General features: G+C 41.1%; 1 protein-coding gene across 1 annotated transcript in view; it reads right to left on the bottom strand.

Moving 5' to 3' along the window:
* ANKFN1 (ankyrin repeat and fibronectin type III domain containing 1) overlaps window positions 1-19,200 on the bottom strand; it is a 55,907-nt gene extending 36,707 nt beyond the window's left edge. Inside the window, exons 1-4 of the mRNA XM_026046922.1 lie at window positions 19,015-19,200; window positions 12,768-12,978; window positions 8,182-8,376; window positions 6,631-6,744 (exon numbers count right to left, since the gene is read on the bottom strand). Of these exons, the coding sequence (XP_025902707.1) occupies window positions 6,631-6,744; window positions 8,182-8,376; window positions 12,768-12,978; window positions 19,015-19,200 (706 nt within the window). The remainder of the gene's footprint in view (window positions 1-6,630; window positions 6,745-8,181; window positions 8,377-12,767; window positions 12,979-19,014) is intronic.
* Between the last annotated feature and the right edge of the window lie 1,183 nt (window positions 19,201-20,383).

Genomic DNA, 20,383 nt, shown 5'->3' with positions numbered 1-20,383 from the left:
CAGTTTCTACTGGGTACGCAAAGGCAGTGGGGAAGCTTAGGAAAATAAGGACTGCTCATTTAGGCGAAGAATGTATTGGTTAGGCTCAGCTTCTCCCCACAACATAATACATTAAAATCCGATTAAAAATGAACAGTTGGGAAAATGCAACCAAAAAAAAAAAAAAAAAGCCATTTATCAAAATGTACAAGACATTCATGAACTGGAACACTGCACAGCAGTGTCAACAAAGAAAGAAAATACACAAATCTGTATTCAATTAACCTACTTAATGGGACTGCAGTGCTCCTCCTTTGGTTCTCTTGTAATCTTGTTTTAAAGGGAACCTTATCAGAATAGATGCTAATTGATAACATTTAAGACTTTTTTTTTCCCTAAACTAATACCTACAGTAATTTAAAGCTGGTTGTCATAGGCAAAAGAGTCTTGGAATTGGGGATGTTTTACTTAATTTACACAATTAACACAAATGTCTAATCACAGATCCAGGTACTGAAAAGAAACAATTAAACAAACGCTGAAGCCAACTCCTCTCCTCCTCCTTTCCCAGGTTCAGCTCAAGCCAAGCTCCTGCCCTTCCTCCTTCACAGTCTACGTGTGTTTCCATCGGGGGCTGTGCTCTGGCTTCCTAACTCCTCCGGGGAGGCCGTGGGCGCATGGCAGGTTTGGGGACCTCTCAGAGCTGCCCCCTTGGACATGGAGCTCCTCCTTCCAAGACTTCTCCAGCCCCACATCTTCTCAGGCATCTCTCCACGTGTCTTCTGACATCTCTCCTCCCCTAGAGGCTCCTGCTCTTAAATCTGAGCAGCGGAGCAGCGGGCTTCTCTGAGGAGCTGATATTTTGGGGCGTTTTCATTAGTTTCAGAGCTGGCTGGGCCTGGCTGTGACCAGTACCTGGCAATTCTGGCATCTTCCCACCCAAGTGACACTGCAGCCTTGGGCTACCTGAGCCTTCCAGGCGTGCCCAGGGCTCGGCCATGAGCTAACTCGGGTGCTCACACACCAGCCAACTGGGTGCTCCCCCATGAGTTAACAGGGTGCTCTGTGTGAGGCAGCTGGGCGCTCACAACTAGATTAATCTGCTCCTCGTGCATGTCCCCATTGGGTGCTCATGTATAAATTAGCTGGATACTCATGCAGGAATGCAATAAAGCCTGCGATTTGTGCCCAATATACCTGGTAAGATCTTGAAGCAAAACCAAGGGCCAGCTTTCAAATTTGTGTTCATTTATCAGTCCTGTGTGTCAGATCGAATCTCTTGAGGAGTACCAGATTTTAGGTAGACAGGAAAACTCTGTTTTGGAGCCTGTAGGTTCTGAAAGGAAAGATTATGATGGACCAAAAAAGGCTTCAGAAACAGAGCTATGAGCAGAGAAACATTGCCCTGGTCGCTCCCAAGAGATTCTGCTAACTTAATCTTATTAGTAGCTAACATTGTTAGGTTTGCAGTGAGGAAGTATTCCCAAACCCATGGATCAAAAGATCTGCTAAAGGATTCTCTTTCAAGACAGAAACGGATCTTGGGTCCCAGGCCCGTCACTGACTGTAAGAAATTCACCCCTTCTATGCCAGTTTTCCTGCCTATGAATTGGAAGCTTTAATGCTTAGCCACATGCAAAGCCTTTTTAAAAAGGCTTATTAATGCTGTTGAGTTGGAGTAAATGTAAAAGGTAAAGCAATGTTTAAAATTAAGCCACGTTGTGACACAAACCTTTTTCTTAGATACACCAAAGACAGATAAAACCAGACCCTAGACGTCTGGGTTTTCTCATAGCCATTCATCTTGAGCTGCTGTTCAAAATTCTTATAAAACACAAAGCGAGAGGAAAGAATGATTGAATTGAATAATGTGTGTCTGATCAACTACATTACTTAATTACGCCCTCACTTAATATGTAATCCAAGCTCAAAGGTGTCTTTAAATACATAGCAGACTTAACAGAAAATTTAAGAACTTCTGTTTTTTAAGTTCTAATGCATACTACAGACATTGAAAGGAGTTTAGAAACAGAAAGGTTTGTTTTAACTTTTAAACATTTCTGTTCTTGCTCTGCATAAAAATAGAAGTCAAATGGCACAGTCTTGTTAGCTAGCAAAATGTAATGTGCAAATAAAGTGCCCGGGAGACCTAATAAAATGCCATAAATGAACTACTGTAAAAAATATCAGACCACACCTATTCAGCAGGATAAATTCAAACATCTCACAAAGAAATGTATTTTCTTTCATTTTTATGGAGTAAAGAACTGATTTGAGGAAAGAATGAGTTTTGAAACATACATAGGAACTTTGACTAATAAATGAAGAAGGTTTCAAGATCAAGTTGAATGCAGAATTCTACCTAAAGCCCCTACAAACTGTAAGAGGATCAGGCTGTGACAGAGTATCTACTGTATAAGGATGTATAGATATTAATGTAAAAGCAGCGCAGTTGCATCCATAAGATTCGCTTCCACAAGCACTCAATTCTATAACCAGGAATCCAGGTTCTCCCAGAAATCAGACACTGAAACATTTTCTACTCTGAGTGACACTGCAGTGTGACCAGGCACCAAGAAAGCAGAAATAAAAATGCAGTAGAGATGTCTCCTATTTTAGACACACGCACACACACATACATTTTTACTTGCAGATAAGAAGCCCACATGCACAAGGATGTCCTTTGTGCAAACTCCAGCTGATGGTCTAGCCAAAGCTGTGCAGCCAAACCCACACAGTGCTGCTCCTGCCTGGGCAGCACTGCAGGGAGGGCTGCGGGAGGCCTCCACAGAATCCAAACCCAGCCAAACACAGTCGTTTACTATGGGTAAACAACCAAACACACAGCTACAAAATTTGTACAACAGTGGGAGTGTGTACAGGCACACAGGGACAAGCAGAGGCCCATGCAGGTTTGTGAGATTATCTGGTTGTGGAAGGATTATTCATGGGAGTAAAACATGCAGAGTTACACCAAATTCCTAGATCGTTTTTATAAAATTCTTGAGGCTTTTTGCACAGAAATTTTCAATGGAAGATATTCACTGATGCCATGAGATGTCAGTTGGTAAACTCGGACAATGAATTTCTAGAGCTAGAACACATATATTATATAGGCCACCTTGGCAAACTGACTCATCCTGTGATCTTGGATCCTACTTTTAACAAAAAAGCAGCTCAGTACACCAAGGACTGCTCCTTTGGTGGAGACTTCTAGTGAGAACACCAAATTGCACCAGCTCTCCTGGACAAATGTAGGTACCTACACCTGTATTTACATGGGAACCCCATCAGAAGAGCTAACTGGTGAGAGATGACAATTCCCAAAGGCCACACGAGTGCCTTGCACGAGAAGCTCCAACGGGACTCCTCCTGAAAGAGAGGTGGTGCCCATCTGCATTGCAATGCCGATGGGATCTTTTGCACCAAGGTAGTGTAATTCTGGAGGAAAAATACATTAATATAGTAACCATGTGATAGCATGTACAAAATGTTGTACAACAAGGTTTGCCTTAGTTTCAGACTGTGGCATTTTGTATATTGGTGTAGAACGTTTTGGTTGTGTTTTCAAAGATATAAAACCAAGGCAGGTCTTAAGTATTTCCACGTTGGATGTATGGTTTGACTTCAGGGCATGATTAGCCAAGGACAGAGGCTTTTCTTCTCAGTACTACAGCATTGCTTCACATCCTTCCTAAAACTGGCTGGAGTAGAGTCTCTGGCTTTAAATTTCTCTCTAGCGCAGAAAAGATTATTACAGTTATTATTGATTTATGTCTGACTTAGGCTTCCAACCTCAAAACACTTTCCTGAGTTACAATATGCCTAGGAATAGTTTTCACTGCAGCCACCACCGCACTGTAGCCGGCTCTGTAGGGAAACTGGAGGGAGCCATTAGGATGGTGCCTGCAACATTAACCAAGAAGCCAGGAGAGGAAGCAAAGAACACGCTGCCTCCGTACGCACCGGCTCACCAGAATGCAGCCACTGAGCTGCCATCCAGCTGGGACACCAAAGTCAATACCCGTGCAGCGTGTGTGGTTAAAATTAAATCTCCTAATGAAGTGAGAGGGTTTTAGTGGTTAGAGAGTGAGTGCTAAGTATTATTCTCCTCCGCTATTATTTGTAAGTTATACGGCTAACAAGGGAAAGGATCGCACACGAGAAAATAGCAAACAGTCAGATAATGTTCCCAGTCCAGGTTTGAAATGATGTTTGGGCAAATAAAATTTTGGAAAAACAGCGGGGAAAAAAGAGATGACACAGAATAAAGGAATTGGCAGTTTCTCAGTGTTTTTAAGGAACTGAACTCAACTGATCAAAAATGTTGTCCGCTTTTATCCTCTAAAATTCAAGTCAAGAGAAAGAACGTTATTAGCATTTGTTAATGAGCAGGTATTCCCTAAACACTGCTGCAAGTGCTCCTGAATTTTCTTCATTAAAAAAAATGAGAACTGAGGATAAAAATCCTAACAGCTTATTTTGGCCCTGAATTAGCAAAATATTTAGATGGTTCTCTAGACTGGGGTTTACATATCAGATTAAAAAGATCCTCAGACACTGCTATCAAGCTCTTTCATGGCTAGTAATTGCTAGCTGGTTCTAATCATTCTTGCAAGTGATCATTTGAAAGGTTCATTTTATGACCCCTGAAACTAGCACAAAGAATCTCACTCCATAACGTAATAAACAATTCTACAACCAGTGCTTAATTAATTCCCGAAAGTCACCAAAAGGAGCTATTAATGATCTTTCTTTTTATCCAACCATAAATATGCAGGTCTCCTGGGACAGAGGATTTTAAAAGAATATTCTGGCAGGACTAACTGTCAACTTGATAAAGCATTAAATGATCACTAGTGAGGGTAATTCAAAATGTGACGACACCACTACCTCCTCTGACTGGAAAGTTAAGTCACGGTGGATTAAACTCCTCTTAATGTTTTACTAACTAAAAAGAGGACAGAGCTGGCACGGCACAAAACAGTTTCAAACCAAATGTATATGCAAGAGGAGGAAAGCATAACCTTTAGAAAGGATCTTGCCATTGTATTGGGGATTTGCTTTACTGTGAAAGCTTCGATGTACATTATATATTGGGGACACTGTAGCAGGGTTGTAAAAATCTGCTTATTACAAAGAGCAGGCTACTATTTTCAAAAGAACTTAAGTGTTTTAGGAACCCAAGTATCATTTGCACAAGTAAATCAAGCAGTAGGAAGTCCTTAAATGAAATCGAGTTTCTCAGCAACCCAACCCATTGTTGAAAATTAGATTTAGGCTTCTAAAGGGCTTTGATGCTTTTCAGCATCTCACTTCCTGCAGCACTCCACAGCTGACTAGGTATAATAGAGTAATTTACCTTTCTACCGAGGTTATAAACAACAGAATCACTCTGCGGGCCTGGCTGCTGTCTGGGAGGTTGCGCTTTTTCTTTAGCACTCTAAAAAGGGTTTGTGGCAGCCAAATCCAGCCGTGATAGAAAGCAGGGGCTGGAGAGAAAGAGAATCTGCCCATTTCAGAGCAAACGTGGGCAGATTTGGGTGCAATGTTAGTGGACATGCTAGTTGCACACTTGCACCCTGCATTTCCCACCCTCACAGGGGTCCTATGAGCTACGGGGTGCTCCTGGACTGGGGCTCTCTGCACGTGCTCCTGCTGCAGCACTCACTGGGCTACAGTCCTTGCTACTGACATGACAATCCACGGTTCAAACACCTCTCTGATAAATTTTTAATTATTAATGCAAGCCAGAGCAGATAACAGGAAGGTTGAGATAGAAGCAGTAGGGAATCAACTAGGGGGACATTGAGGTCCCCATCCTTTGTGTCCCCCGTGGCAGGCAAAGGCCCTGCTCTTGAACAGTGCTTCCATGTGGAAGGAGTATCCTGACACATATCCCTGGGTCCCACTGGAAGATGGAGGCTGCTGATTGCTGCACTTAGCTTGGAAGAACTTACTGTTCCAAACATTTTAGAAAACCTGGAAGTTCCTTTAAACAGGAAATTTTAAAATTTCTCATTTTTGTTCTAACCTGCAATAAAACTTCTTTTTTTTTAAGTTGGAATTTCCTGTGGAACACAAATTCTGTTTTGAAACCATTTCTATTCAACAGAGCTATTCAGATGGAAGCATTTTCCTATTCATTCCACTTTGCAACTAACTGGTGCCACCCCAAATGTATTGCTCTTCCAGGAATGATGTGGCAGCCCTGGAATAGCTAATTAGTGGGGCTGTATGATGCTGCTGCCAGAAGTTTCAGCTTCCAGAGGCATTCCTTTAAGAAATGGTGGTGTGGGTTTGGCATTTACAAACATACACATGGTTTCAGAAGCCCACAGGCACCAAAAGTTAGCTTGTGTTTTATAGCTGGCTCATCTCAACTCAGTCACTGAGCTGATGTCCTAACCACAGCGAGTCAAGCACATTTCTTCAAAACACTCAAGGAGAAAGCTTTTGGTTAACTTATCTTTCTTTTTCGAAAATTTCTTTCTTTCTTTGTGGGAAAAATTCTCTGCTATGGACGGGGCTAATAATTAAATCCAAATATGTACCCTGCAAAATGCTCTCTTGCAGACAAATATCTTTGTCACTTAGCTCTCAAATTTTTGTACATTGCTAAGATAAACGAAAGATGTCTAAAAGGAGTACCTTTATATTTGGTCACCACAGCTGAGTTGACACTCAGAGGTTCCTGGAAGGTGACAGTGAGTGATGTACTGCTTGTTACCATGAGACAGACATTGGTTGGCGCCTCGGGGGCTCCTGGGAGAGAAGAGAAAACATCAGCTCTTCAGCACAACAAATCCTATTCAAACAATGTTTCTGTGTCTTCAAAGAACCCACTGAAAATCACCCTGCAATTGTGAGCTTTGGGTTGTAGGTGTTTGTGTTCTCTGCCTTTTGAGCATTTTAATTAGTGCCCCTGCTAACAATATCCTGCAGACACCATTTGTTTCTATCATGGTTTTTGGCTCCTTTTGGTTAAAAATATCTTCCTGCATATATGTAACCCAATAAAACAGATTCATGCTAATTATGTCAATGAAAAGCCCCTATAAATCTCTTGGGGTGGGTAAGAGGGGAGAGAAAGGACAAAACCACAAAGAGCTAATTAAACCTTTATGGTTTCACTAACAAACTCAAATATACCGAATGACAGAAACCATTTTTACATTATTGCGAGTCAGAAACTGCATATTTCACAAATGTTTCTGTGTAGTAGTTCCAAAAGACATTTGTCAGTTGAGGCTTAATGTCTTCTAAAACAAAGCTGAATTCACAGACTATCAATCAGACTCAATTCAGAAATCAAACACAAAAAGTCACGACTTAATGCTGATGTGAATAACAATTTTTTCATTATAATAACTTACAATACTGCTGTATTTGCTATATTTAATATCTAGCACAAGAAGCACCATATTTGCCCTGAAAAAAACACAATTTTAGTATAGAATAACCTTGCAAAAATTGTTTGTAAGTACTTTTATCTAATGGTGGCTATAAAAACGTTAATGGTAATGCATACACTTCCTTGAATGGGATAAGTCTGAAGATCTAAATGTGACACAGTTCAGCCTTGCTTGTTCAGTCCTTGCCATGGGTCCAAAATAACTTTTACTTTGGATACAGACTCACTTGTAAAACTGTTTAAAGTGATCTGATCTGTGACAGCTCTCATATGCAGACGCCAAAAATAAGACTGCATTTTCACATTTAATTCCATTGTTTGATCAAATATTTAAAATTCCATTCTCCTAGAACAGATTTTTTTTTAAATTGCAACAGGAAAAACGCGAATGTTCTGTCTCTCTTCTTCTCTGGTCACATATTCCTAATATTCATATTTTGAAGTCTGGTCACACTAAATGAAATCTAGAAATAAATGTGGAGAGAAAGAAGCAGGACAGAATAACTAGATCTTCAACCAAAAGTGCGTAGGCTTCTTCTTATCAATTCTAAGCACCTGCTCCTAAAGCAACTGTGTGCTTGCTGCTCTCACCTTTCTGGCCTTACATCAATTCTCTTTTCATTATGGGTGATGCCATTTAGTTCTATTTCTCAGTTTTCCGACCTTAACACTTGTCTGCTTCACAGCAGTACCACGAGTATCAGGACAGCCCTTTTTGACCACGGCAGAGTATTCTCAGCAGCACAGAATTCTTGTCTTAAACTTCCTAATTACTTTCTTGTACTTACTAGCGTGCTCGTAGCCCGCCCTCATGCGCTTGTAGAGCCTGTATCTCCATTCCCATGCTTTGAGCTGCTTCTCCTTTTCGGTGCTGTCCATCCCCAGGCCTTCATTCATCACTTGGGCAGACAACTCAGTGACTCGCTGCTGGGCTTCCTGGACCAGGGTGCTCAGATGCGCTGACCTGCTTTCCATGTTAACAACTTCCAAGCAAAGAGAAAAACAAATAATCACTTGATGGGCTTAGGCAACAGACTTGTGGCCTCAGGTATCTCAATATAACCCAGATAAGGTCAAATCCTTCCAACACTGCCTTACAGTAGATGTCCTTTAGTCAAGTGGATTACAGCCATGACAATTTATGCCACTTCAGGATATGTCCACTTGTATAAATCGAGCCAATTTGACTTCCCAGTGTTTCTCAAATGTTTTAGAATATCTTAAGTAGTCTGAAGGAGATCATTTTAAATTGGTAGAAAATTAAAAAGAAAAAAAAAAGGAACTAAAACTATTAAACATTTTGGTTTCTCTCCAGCCTCTGCTTAGCCATAACATCATAAGGTTCTATGGAACAAAAGAGGCCAATATTGGTTATAGATAAACATATACAATAAATATATCAATCTCTAAGTGAGGAGAGATCTATCTGGCAGATCGAAGAATGAGTGCTGTGCTTAAGAGCCCTGGCTGGCCTGCAGAAGATCCCCCATGCACGTATCTATTCAGTCCTCCAGCAGTCTTGACAAGTACTGAACAATTTGACACAATTTGACACGTAGAGGCTCTGTTTTTCTCCAGTGCACAGAACAATTTCTATGTTCTGTTCATTGAGCAGCCCCTCCAGCAAACTTACAAACTGCTAAGTGCTACATAAAGACGAAAATGACAATAATACAGGTTACGAACCAAAATAGGCTTTGATGTCTGCCCAAGTGCACAGGAGTTCCACAGATTAGCCCCTGTGCAGGCAAGTAAGTATGTACAGGTTAAAACTACGTACAGGTTAAAAAATATCACTTATAAAGCAAAAAATATAACTTATAAAGCTGTTTAACATGAGAAGGAATGAAACAACTGATTTGATGTTCAATAGGCAGGAAACAGCCTACAAGAGAAGGGGTCATGAAATCACAGAAAATAAGTTTTATCTGGTGTCGGGTAATTTTGCAGAAGAGCTCTCGCATACTCCTGATTTAAAAGGCCCCTATTTATCCAAAAGGCTTCACTGCCACAAGCTGTGGCTCTTAGCAGCAACGGGCACTTGTTGCACAGGGGCAGCCAGGCCCTGCTTTCTCGAAGGATTTCTGGGAGCAGCACGAACCTTGCACAAGCTGCACCGGTCATTTACTTGTACAAGAAAGGTGTAGATCTTTACGAAATGATCTAACTGCCGTATATGAGACCAAGACATCAAAACATCAGGTTTCTGACATCAAAACACATGCAGGATAGAAGATGTCTGCCAGGCATGTTATTCCTAACCAGGAATCATAGGATTAGAGGACAATTCATCATGGACCTTCTCTAGTCCAATCTCCCGTGGAAAACAGGGTCAGCTCTTATGTCAGACCAGGTTACTCAGAGCTTGATCCAGTCTGGTCTTTAAAACCTCCCAGAAAAGCTTCTTTGCAGCCATTGTGGACAGGCTGTTCCTTTATTTAGGCAACAGAGTTATCCAGCTTCTTTGTATTATTATTTTTTAAATTTATGCCCATTCTCTCTCATCATTCCATCACAATCGGTTTCACAGAGTCCTGGGCTAACTTTGCAGCCCACTGTGAAAAGTGCTATTGGATCTTTAAAAACCACAGGCGGAGAGCGAAGAATTACTTGACACCTCTGACATCCAAAGGGTTTTTTTTTAAGGTTTATCTTTAAGATTTTGCTTTCAGAAGCTGGCTTGCTGCCATCCTCCTTGAAGTCTGATCATTCTTCATATGGACATCAGAGACATATGGGGCAGGCTTCCTGGAATCTCTTGGTATCCTCAGTACCGGCTGTTTACTGGGAGGCCAAAGGTGACAGGGATTCCTGGATCCAGGCCTACAATAAGCATGCAACACATCTGAGAGCACACCAGGACGGAGAGAGGGGATTTTATGGGCCAGAACTTCAGGTGATTGTGAGCTGGCATCAATTCAAGTTCCCACTGAGGATCTGGCCGTATCGCTTTAATCAAGATGCACATTTGTCAGGTCTTGGAAACATGTCAAATCAGCCACTGGAAATTTTAATCTTATTTTTATTTGGGTTTGCATGAACAAGCCAAGCCAAGAACATGTGATGAATAACAGTAACTGAAAAGATGGTAACACAGTGCACTTTGACAACAGGGAAAGTTCTGCCTCCTCCCCACTAAGTTAATACTCTCAACGCTGCACTTCTGATCCTGCTTACTTTGTGTTTAAGAGATGCTAGGTTCCTGGGAAGATTTATTCAGTCTGAGCTCCATGTGGAAATGAAGATCAGTTTTATTTTCTATGGTTTTATCCTCTGTTCTGTCTATTCCAGGCAGCAGTCCAGGTGATACAGCTGGAAGCTATCTATCCTCAGGCTCTTCTTTTCTATGGCGTTATGTTAGCAGCTACACTGAGATTCCAGCTGGATTCTTATCGTTAAGACAGTAGAAGAGCAAGAGCCTTCCCTGTAGGAAGACTCCTGTGTAGACTTGGAAAGGGCCTTCACCTTGCAAACTCCCAGATCTGGGCATGTGTCCTATACAGTCACAACCAGATTCAGTGATGCTTGTGTCCTGTCTTCAATTCAAGGTGACTCGGAAATTTCCCTTGAAAACCATCCCCTTCCCACACAGCTCGGGTAGGTTTTGCCCAATTACCCACCATAGACAAATGAAAACGCTCCTGCTGGGTGCTGGATCATGCTCTTACAGCCCTGAGACCACATAAACAGAATGGATTGCAATCTAAGAGAGTTGCTTAAGCAGAGGAGGCAAAGCAGAAAGACTAGAGAAAAGAGGCTTAAAAAAAGGGCTTAAAATCTTTCTTTGCATTTTGCTTTCAAGCAGCAACCTTAACTCCTTAAGGAAAAAAAACAATCATTTGCTTTTATTGAGAAAGCTTGATCCATTATTTCAATCAGCAAATCAAGATAAGTGAAGTGGAAATTTGGTGGGTATATTTTGAAATGGAAATGAGGTGGTTATATATTCATATTCTCTGTGTTCATAGGCATGTTTGCATTAATTACAGGAAATGAATACTAATTTATGATTGCCCCTGCTCGCCATCAGACTCCATTTATTTACAGATGAGGTCAATGAAAAATTAGTTTAGTCTTTTTTACTGCTGTTTAGAACACTCAAGACTGTGTTTTCCTCGAGATTTGTCATGGTTAATGAATGTTGCTTCAGCAGTCAATCATGTACTCTAAATGCTGTCACACTTTTTTTTAAAGCCTCAGTCATGAACCATGACAGAAAAATAAACAAATAAATATAAAGCTAAAAAACTCTTTTCACTGAGCAGCTACACTATGCAAAAATCTCCTGGGAAGGTTAAAGGAGGCCAGAATAAATGATAATATAAGTGCTGTGGACATAGAAAAGCAATAAAGGTGTACCAACACTGAGGGTCTGGCAAAAAACCTCCACACACACACATGCACATACACTCTGCAGTGAAAAAACTGGCAATGTTAGTAGCCTCAAGGTGCAATTTCCTGGAGCACTGAGATTGACATGCCAGCACTAAATGTTGTTAATTTAACTAACTTGAAATTAATGGCAGAGTCTGCAGTGGCCGAACCCCTCAAACACGGTCTCATTATGGCCTTGCTGGGAATGTCCTAAATATAGGCATTGACAGCTTAAAACAAATTCGCATACATTGGGGTATTTTTAGACCCATGTAAGGCGTCAGAGTGTGTGTCATAGTTTACAGTTGATTAATTGGGTTGGTAAGTCACCGTCCAACCCACAAATTGTGCATAAAAAGGCCCATGAAGGAATACAAAGGATAGTTTTATAACTACAATAACTGGTTATAAGCAATACTGGGTAAGTGAGAAGGCCTATCTCATGTGTACGTTTTCACTGGTTCTATATGATTTTGAAACTCTCATGTGAGTGGGATTTTGGATGGTAGCAAGACTAGGACTGAAGAGTTATGAGCCACAATCTGAGGTAATGGCAATGATAGATTTCAACACCATCCCTTTCTTGGAGGCACCAACGCCAAGACTGAAAGGACAATCACAGTCAAGATAATCCATTATACTTCCATTTTTGATGACAAGCTCCGTATTTCAGCCTGCGGTCTTTGGATTACTTGCTCAGGTTCTGTTTACGTATTTCTTCTCAGAAAAGACGACCTCAACTCCCCTAATGTTAATGAGGTCAGAAGCTCAACCTGATTCATCAGTTCGCATGCCTGACTTAGGGAACAAAACGTATCTGCTAAGCACACATCCAACAAGCAGACAGCAATACCCTACAGTGCTGTGATGCTAGTGTTGGTACAATCTCTTAATGATAAAACCAGTCAAACTTTGTGCATAACATAGTTTTTGGCAACAATAAACCTAAATTGTCCTCCTGGCAATTATCTAAGCCAATTTAATTTGTGTTCTTACTTACAGTGTGGGCTTTCTTTCGCTCCAACCTGTAGAAGAGTCCTAGCAATGGGCACATTGTTTGTCAGAATGGCAATATCCAGAGGAGTTAGTCCCTCGCTGTTTGGTGTGTTTAGGTCCAGCTCCTCTGCTGTGTACTGATAGAGAAGGATCTGAACAGCATCCAGATCTTGCTGTTCCACGGCCTCGAACATAGCTTCGTTGCACTGGAAATTCTGTATGGTAAAAAAAACAGAAATTCAGTACCACTTTTCACACGTCTTTTAAAATAAATGGAAAAAGAACTGTATTTTTTGAGATTGCTGTAAAACATTGATCGTTCAGCTCCAGCTTCCAGCTTGCTCTGCTTCCAGTCTTGTATGTTTGAACTTAGCTCAGGTCTGTGGGAGGACTGACATGAGATTCAAAATCATCCAAAACAAACCCACACTTATCTAGACATGTACCCTGAACTCAAATTATATGAATGATATTGTGTATTCCGTGTGAAACTCTATGATAAAGACTGATTTTGGCAGTGGTTTGGAAAATTGAGTTTTTCAGACCTCAAACTCCAAAGTAAAAATCTGGGGTACACAAACTCAGGTGATCAAAACATAACTCAAGGAAGTCATTCCAGAGAAAAACATTTACAGCTCCCGCATCAGCTAGAGATTCCATAGCCCTTAATTTAAGAAGTAGAAATGAGACTGAATAAACTGCCTGTCCACTCTTCTGTATTCAGGAAAGATCCACCTGAACACCAAAGAAGATAAACAAGAGCTGAGAACACAAACTGCACTGGCTCTCGAGCAGGAAGAACCACCGAGGGCCTTTTCCCTGCCAGTGGCAAGGAGATAAATGAAGAACTGAAGAACCCATCATTTCTTAAGTGAGCTGTGGAGAAGCAGGTGCAGGATGCTAGCATGGCCTGCAGGTCCCTGCTATGAAAACATCCTTCTGGAGCCTGCAGGAATGAGACATCACTTGCCAAGTTCCTTTAAATTCTCTCCCAGTGCCCCATTGCTGTCATTACCCAATAGGTTTTTTGTTTCTTTTAAGAGTGAATTAGTAGAAGCAGGAGGCTGAGCAGAGCAAGGAGAGCTCAGCGTGTGGCCACAAAACAGAGCAGAGATCTATGTAGACACATTGTGCCAACGGGCAAACCGAAGGAAAGCATTCACAGGAGAGCAAGGGATACAGATGCATGATGGAAACTACCTTCCTCTGCCCTGGAGCTCACAGTGCAAGGAACAGAGGCAATTTTCATAAAATGTCGCTTATGATACGAAATAAACCCTCAAATATTCTCTTCTACTGTGATCAGAAGTGAATATTTAAAACACATCAAAACACTTCATCCTCCCTTTTTAAAGGGCTACAACTTTATCTGGCAGCCTCTAGCTCAGTTTTTGCTCAGTGAAATAATACTTGCAGGCTGAGCACTGATCTGCCTGATCCAGGTCTTTTATCACCTTTAAAAACACAGAGAACAACTATTTGCAAGCACTTGTGCAAACTCCAGCAGCAGCCCATGAGCCCAGAGCGCAGAGCTACAGCCGGAACCAGCACCCGCTCTGCAGGGGCCTCTCCACGGGCGCTCCAAGGCAAAGGGGTCTGACACCGCCAGCACCCAGAGACCTACTTAGATGCCTAAGCCAGGGAAGGTATCTCCCTCGGAGGAAGTTAATTTTTTTTCTGTAGTTTGCTATGCAAAATAAAAAATCATTTAAACAAGTGTCCCATGACAACAGGTCTCTATCAAATTCCCCTTTGGCCTGTGAGATCAAGATATCATTTCACTATCAAATACTTAGGCCGTAAGTCAGTGTTAAGCGCAAGAAATCTTTAATAAGAGAAAGCTGATGGGTAACCAGCTACATTTATCATTCTCTAGCCATTCCCTAGGCAAAAGATTTTCTTTACGGCAAAAGATTTTCTTTAAGAACAGATAGTGTTATTAGAGATGGCACATTTACAGTTTGTATTAGAAAAGAGGTGGTCGCTCATTTCTCTAATTCAAGGTAAAGCTTAAAACAACAGAACATTTTACTGCAATGCACCAGTATTTCCTTTCATCCCAGTAGCTCCACTGCTGCTTTGCTTACATAACACCTTACCCTTAAATCAAAGATTTCTTTCATTCTGGGGATTCTTCCCTAACCCTTAAGTGATGAAGAGTCTGGAAACGATTGTTTAATTAATTTTAATTATAAAATATTGAACAGGTTCACACCACTGCATTATGTTCTCAAATATTCATTACATCTCCCAAAATAGTTCCGATACCAAAATATCATCTAAAAAGTATCAAGTTCACCCCAATTTATGTCCATTCCAAAATTTCTCAGTATCATTTTTGAATCTTCCACTATACGGTCCTTTTTGAAATAAAGGCCATTTATAATTCAGAAGCACCTGCACATTTATTGACTCAGAAAAGGAGCAAAATCATATTATGCTCGTAACTGACCACAGCTAGTAACATCTATTTAACAATAAATTCATAAAGAGCCTATTACAAAGGGTATCAACTGCAGTTAACTGAATGACTACATTAGTTTCCATTTTTATTAGTTAAGTTCATTTGGGGAAACCCTGGCTACCAGTGGGAGTGCAGAACAAAATGCTGGAGCTGGTGACATTCATCAGTGACAAGTCCGTGGCACAGGCTCAAGCCAGAAAACCAGGTATCTTGGTTTGAATTTCCTCTCCTTCTGTGGCACTGGCTACATGGGCAGTTTTTCCCTTTCTGAAATCAGAATAATCATTTGCTTTCAACAGGCTTCATGGTGTGTCCATAAGGCTTAAACGCATTAGTATTTGTAGAGTGCTACTGAAGTGCTGGATTTGTGTTGGTTTTAATTCAAACCAAAGAATTTTAATTCAAAATCTGAATGAAGCTCTAATTTTATACTGCATCCCTGCAGTTTCTTGCATTCTATAAAAACAAAAACAAACTCTTGAATGTAATTAAGAAAGAAGGGTCAAATACTGCAGAATCAGTATTACAGCTGAAAATAACTCAGTTATAGGGCTGACAAAGGCATCTGGCACTTTTCTAGTATACACATAGATGTTAACAATAGATTTTACCCACCTGAATGACTGTTGTAAAATTCTTGTCAAAACTTTGTCTGAATTGTTATTGTTGGATTCAATTTTCAAGATTTAGGCCTGCCTAGATGCCTTTGAAAATGCATCTTTGGATTTTTATTTGCCAAACTAAATATCTAAAGTATTTCTGAAATTTTGGCCCTTGATAATTTGCTGAACAGAATCTAAGCACATGCTTAAGTTAGTTCCTCATAAATGTCCTTGCCAGCAAATCTATTGGCAGGAATGTTTCACCAAAAATGCAAAAATAAAAGCAAATTTCTATTTCTTGATTTCATTAGAAATCTGATTGAAAAAGCTGCACTCATTTAAACAAGAGACAGAGCATGAAGTTTATAACTTACTTCATCCAATCCAAACAGTGCTGAGACCAAATTGCAAATATCAGGTTTTCCAAATGAACAATTCAGACACAACCAATAGTCTGAAATATGCTGGCATGTCTAGTGACTTCAAAGAGCAAAAAAAACATGGGAATTGTGATAGGGCCTTTCAGCTAGGCATGTACGTAATCCCTCATGCACATAATAGTGCGCATCAAACCATAATAGATAGAACTCAGTCAAACAACATCCTGGTGAGACAGCAAAATATTTACCACATTTTCGACCACGCCACTAAATTTCCCCAGTTTGCACTGGAAGTCTGCACTGAGTGCAGCTTTCCAGGCCCAGAAAATGTTCTATTTTATGTTCTATAATCCACATCATTACTACATTTTTTTTTTCAAAAAGCTTATCACATGCTGTTTAAAAGAGTCTTTAATTTTTCAGTGTTATTCAGATATATCCAGCCCAGAGGTATGAAACTCAAACTGTGCAAAGACGACCACATAATGTTCCTAGACCTCCAAGTTCAGCCTTAGCCCAGCTGGTATGGTCACAAATACTAACCAGAGCCTTCTGATTTCTCTCTTCATTTACACCTCCCGGATAATTTTCTTCTGCTATGAAAGACAAACCACTGAATTCAAACAGAAACTGGTCATCAGGCAGTTTAGGGACAATTTTTACCTTTCTTTTTCCTTGACTCAGTCCTGCGGCCTCTAATCATTAGCTTTAGACAGCTGTGCTATGTGATTAATTTATTTAGGTGTTACACTAGTGCACCAATGTATATACTGAAAAGGACTACAGTATTGCTTTGCTGTAAGTAATAAGCATGTTCCAGTAAGTGATTCAGTGCTGGAGTGTTTAGAAATGCAATCTTATGTAGCTTAATTAAAATGAAGTACCCCTTTCAAGATATTTGCTCTAGGTTAGCCTGAAAAAGTCTACTATGTGCTACTGGAGTTGGAAAAAATGTTAAAATAGTCTCTGCAAAGACTTGTTTTGATAAACATGAGTTCAAGAATAAAGCTATTTTGGGATATTGCTATGTCTGCAGCAAGACAACAATTTACTGAATGGAAAGTGTTGCACAGCAAGAGAGAATGGAAAGAAAACTCTTCACTAGCCAAAGCTGAAAGAAAACAAATTTAACAAATGTTGTTCGCTTGTCTGGAGACTTGATTTTAGTCACAGAATTAGCTCAGTACCACAGAAACTCGACGATCACAAAATAGATCAACTAGGAGCTTGACCTATCCTATCTCTACCCCTACACTGATTGTTTCTGTGGTATTTATTTCTACAGAAAACTGTGAAAACAACAGGCAACTGGAAGATTGGAAGGAATGGGATCCAAAGCCTGTTAAGTTCAATGGGAATCTTTTCACTGGCTACTGGGGACAGCGGCTCAGGCCCCAGGCTAGCAATCCTTGGCCATCCCGACGCTCACAGTAGGCCAGGAGCAACAAAAGTTGTACCACTCTCCTGACTGTGCAGCGGGTGGAGAGGAAATTAATTTTACAGGCATATTTTACATATTTCATTAAACTGCCAGCGTAAAACTGTCATGACAGCGTCAAACTGAGTCCCTGCCTTACGCCTGCTGATGAGACCAGTCACGAGCGCTCCTAGACCTTTAGAAGATTCTGGCAGACCTGAGCTGGAGACAGAGAAGGGAGAGTGAGAAATCAGCAGAGGGCTGGAGCCTCCTGAGCAGGGACTTGCTGCTCAGCCTTTGGGTAGGATCATCTGCAGCTTCTTATCAGAAAAGCAGGGCAGGAGATCCAGGATTTGAAGGAGTATCTGAAATACACTGGTCAGGAGAGATATTAACAGTGGCATTCAGTCACTCTACACATTAGCCTGCTCTGCTACCATCCCCAGGACTGGCTTATCCTCCTTTTTCTCACTTTCATAGTGACACACAAACTTGCAGTGGAAAGGAAAAGGGCAAGAAAAGATGGCAGCTGAAGGAAACTGACCCAAGGGATCCTTTTTCATAGTTCACACCTAAATAAAAGTCCAAATTCAAATGATCCCCAAACTGGAAGCATCTGAAAATGCACCACCTCTAAAGAATAGTTGCAACCTGATACACAAAGCCTGGACTCCAGCTTCCAATCCCAACTGGAGTTTCAGGCTTCTCCCTCAGTAAAACAAACTCCGGTAGAGGCTAAAGGAGGGAGCCATGATCCCGTATTTCCCTTGGATCACACTGCTTCCTCACAGGAGACAGCCAGCAGCCTTTTGACTTTCCCATTTATTAGCACTGTATTTCAGCTTATCACTTCCATGGGCCATGCCTGGGTCCTGAATTCATGAAAGGAGTGATCCTCTCTGGCGGTTAGCATCGTTTTGAATTGATTTTAAAATTAGTTTCAGTTCCTGCATTTATGTACATAATGTCTCATATCTCACATGGATCTGTTAGTGCTAAAGAAAACTAGACCGTGCTGCTGCTTCTGGCATACTGTAGTATTTTCATCATCTGGCCCAACCATGTTCAGCTTAGTCCTTCCCTGTGCTGAACATCTGCTTTAGTGCAGCACAGTAATGGTTTCAAGAGGTGTCTCCTGGCATAGTCACAGACACTGTCATAAGTCATTGCTCTTCCTAAGTGCAGAGGAACTGTCTTCCTCAAAATAATTCAGAGAAGTTGAAGGATATGTCTTTTCTTCCTAATTAAAGAGATAGTGGATTTGTTTGTTGCAACAGTATTGGCAGCAAGATCATCTTTCTCCAGCAAACATTCTATTGCACATTGAGATTAAGGAGCCAGAGAAAAATGAATAAAATCCATCAATTTGAGAAATATTAAGTAATTACCATTGAAGTCTTACGGAGACTGAGTCGGTCTGACCGGGCTCTGAAATACGCCTCATCAAAGGATGTGTGACTCCCCTTCAGCTTCTCCGAGAGGTTCCGATACAAGCGCTTGGCAGCATTGGGAGAAGATGGCCCACTGCTCTTCTTCGTGTGGAGGAGACTCAGGTTATGCATTTGCTGTGTCATTTTCACCTAGTGTCTCTAGAAGAAAAACAACACAGCTTTTGAACAGACTTTTGTTACTCGACAGCTTCCCTTCTCGCTCATCAGCGGTAGGGAAGCCGACGTCCTGAGCACACAAGCAGCTCATTACGAATCATCTCACACATTTCCCAAGCTCATGGGAGATGGAGAGTCTCTGAATGAAGGTAACTGCAATGTGTGGCAAGAAGACTTGGTTAAATTTGCACGACGGTGTGTACAAACACAAGAGCAGAACCCGGTGTCCGCTGCTTCCCTCCTGGCACCAAACAGGAGCGGTGTGATAGGAAGGCAGTTCGGGGATTTGGGAGCTGCTCCTGTGGATGCGTTTGGATTTCTCTGAGCATATGGACAAAAGCTGAAGTGAGGCTCAAACAGAAACAATTCAGTTAGTCCTGCTTTCTAATTATCACATGTATTGCAGCAGCCTGAAAGCATATTTGTATCCTTCTCCTTAAAGACATTTGACTAGATATCTTCCACAGAGTGTCTGGAAAGTAAAAACTAAACTATTCTGAAGCAGATGGAGAAATGGTTTTCAAGAAGAATTCATTTTATTTAGTTTTACAGAGAATACCTTGACAGCAGCATTTTCTTTTATATGGGGAATTTAATCTGAGCAAGTAAAAGAGAAGCACTTCTAAGTCTTTGGACGGCCTTCCAAGAAATCGGAGGGTTTGGTAGAGGCATTAGTTTAGTCACACATCTCCTAACATACATTTAAAATGCAGAGAGTTTGCAGGTTGATTCTATTATGTACACCGTAAGCAGAAGGCCCGGAGTACTTCAGGAAGTTGGGGTGGTCTCTGGACCAAAATAAAGTCAGGTATCATTTGGACGATGCCTCCAGCTCAGCAAAGCCAAGGAGCAACTTGACAGCAAGGGCCGCTGCGCAGGGCAGAGGTTGCTCTTCCCACGCGCTGCCTCTAACCCTGAGCTTGACTGCAGCTTTGCAGTCCCTGGGGCTTGCTGCAGCCTTCACCACGCTCACCAGGTTAAGGAAACAGGGCTTAGATATCCAAAGAGAAAAAGAATTGTTATTAACCATCTACATATAAGTTCTAAGGACTGTAAAAATAGATTCTGCATACTATCCATGGCAGCTTTTGGAGTATAAAGGCAAAGCAAATGCCTGAGATCAGTATGAATGTGTAAAAACCACAACATC

This window comes from Nothoprocta perdicaria, unplaced genomic scaffold, assembly GCF_003342845.1.
Source record: "Nothoprocta perdicaria isolate Ctin4 unplaced genomic scaffold, notPer1 scaffold_46, whole genome shotgun sequence".
Classification (NCBI taxonomy): Eukaryota; Metazoa; Chordata; class Aves; order Tinamiformes; family Tinamidae; genus Nothoprocta; species Nothoprocta perdicaria.
The sequence above is the reverse complement of the archived record's forward strand: the minus strand, read 5'-3'. Positions and strand labels throughout refer to the sequence as shown.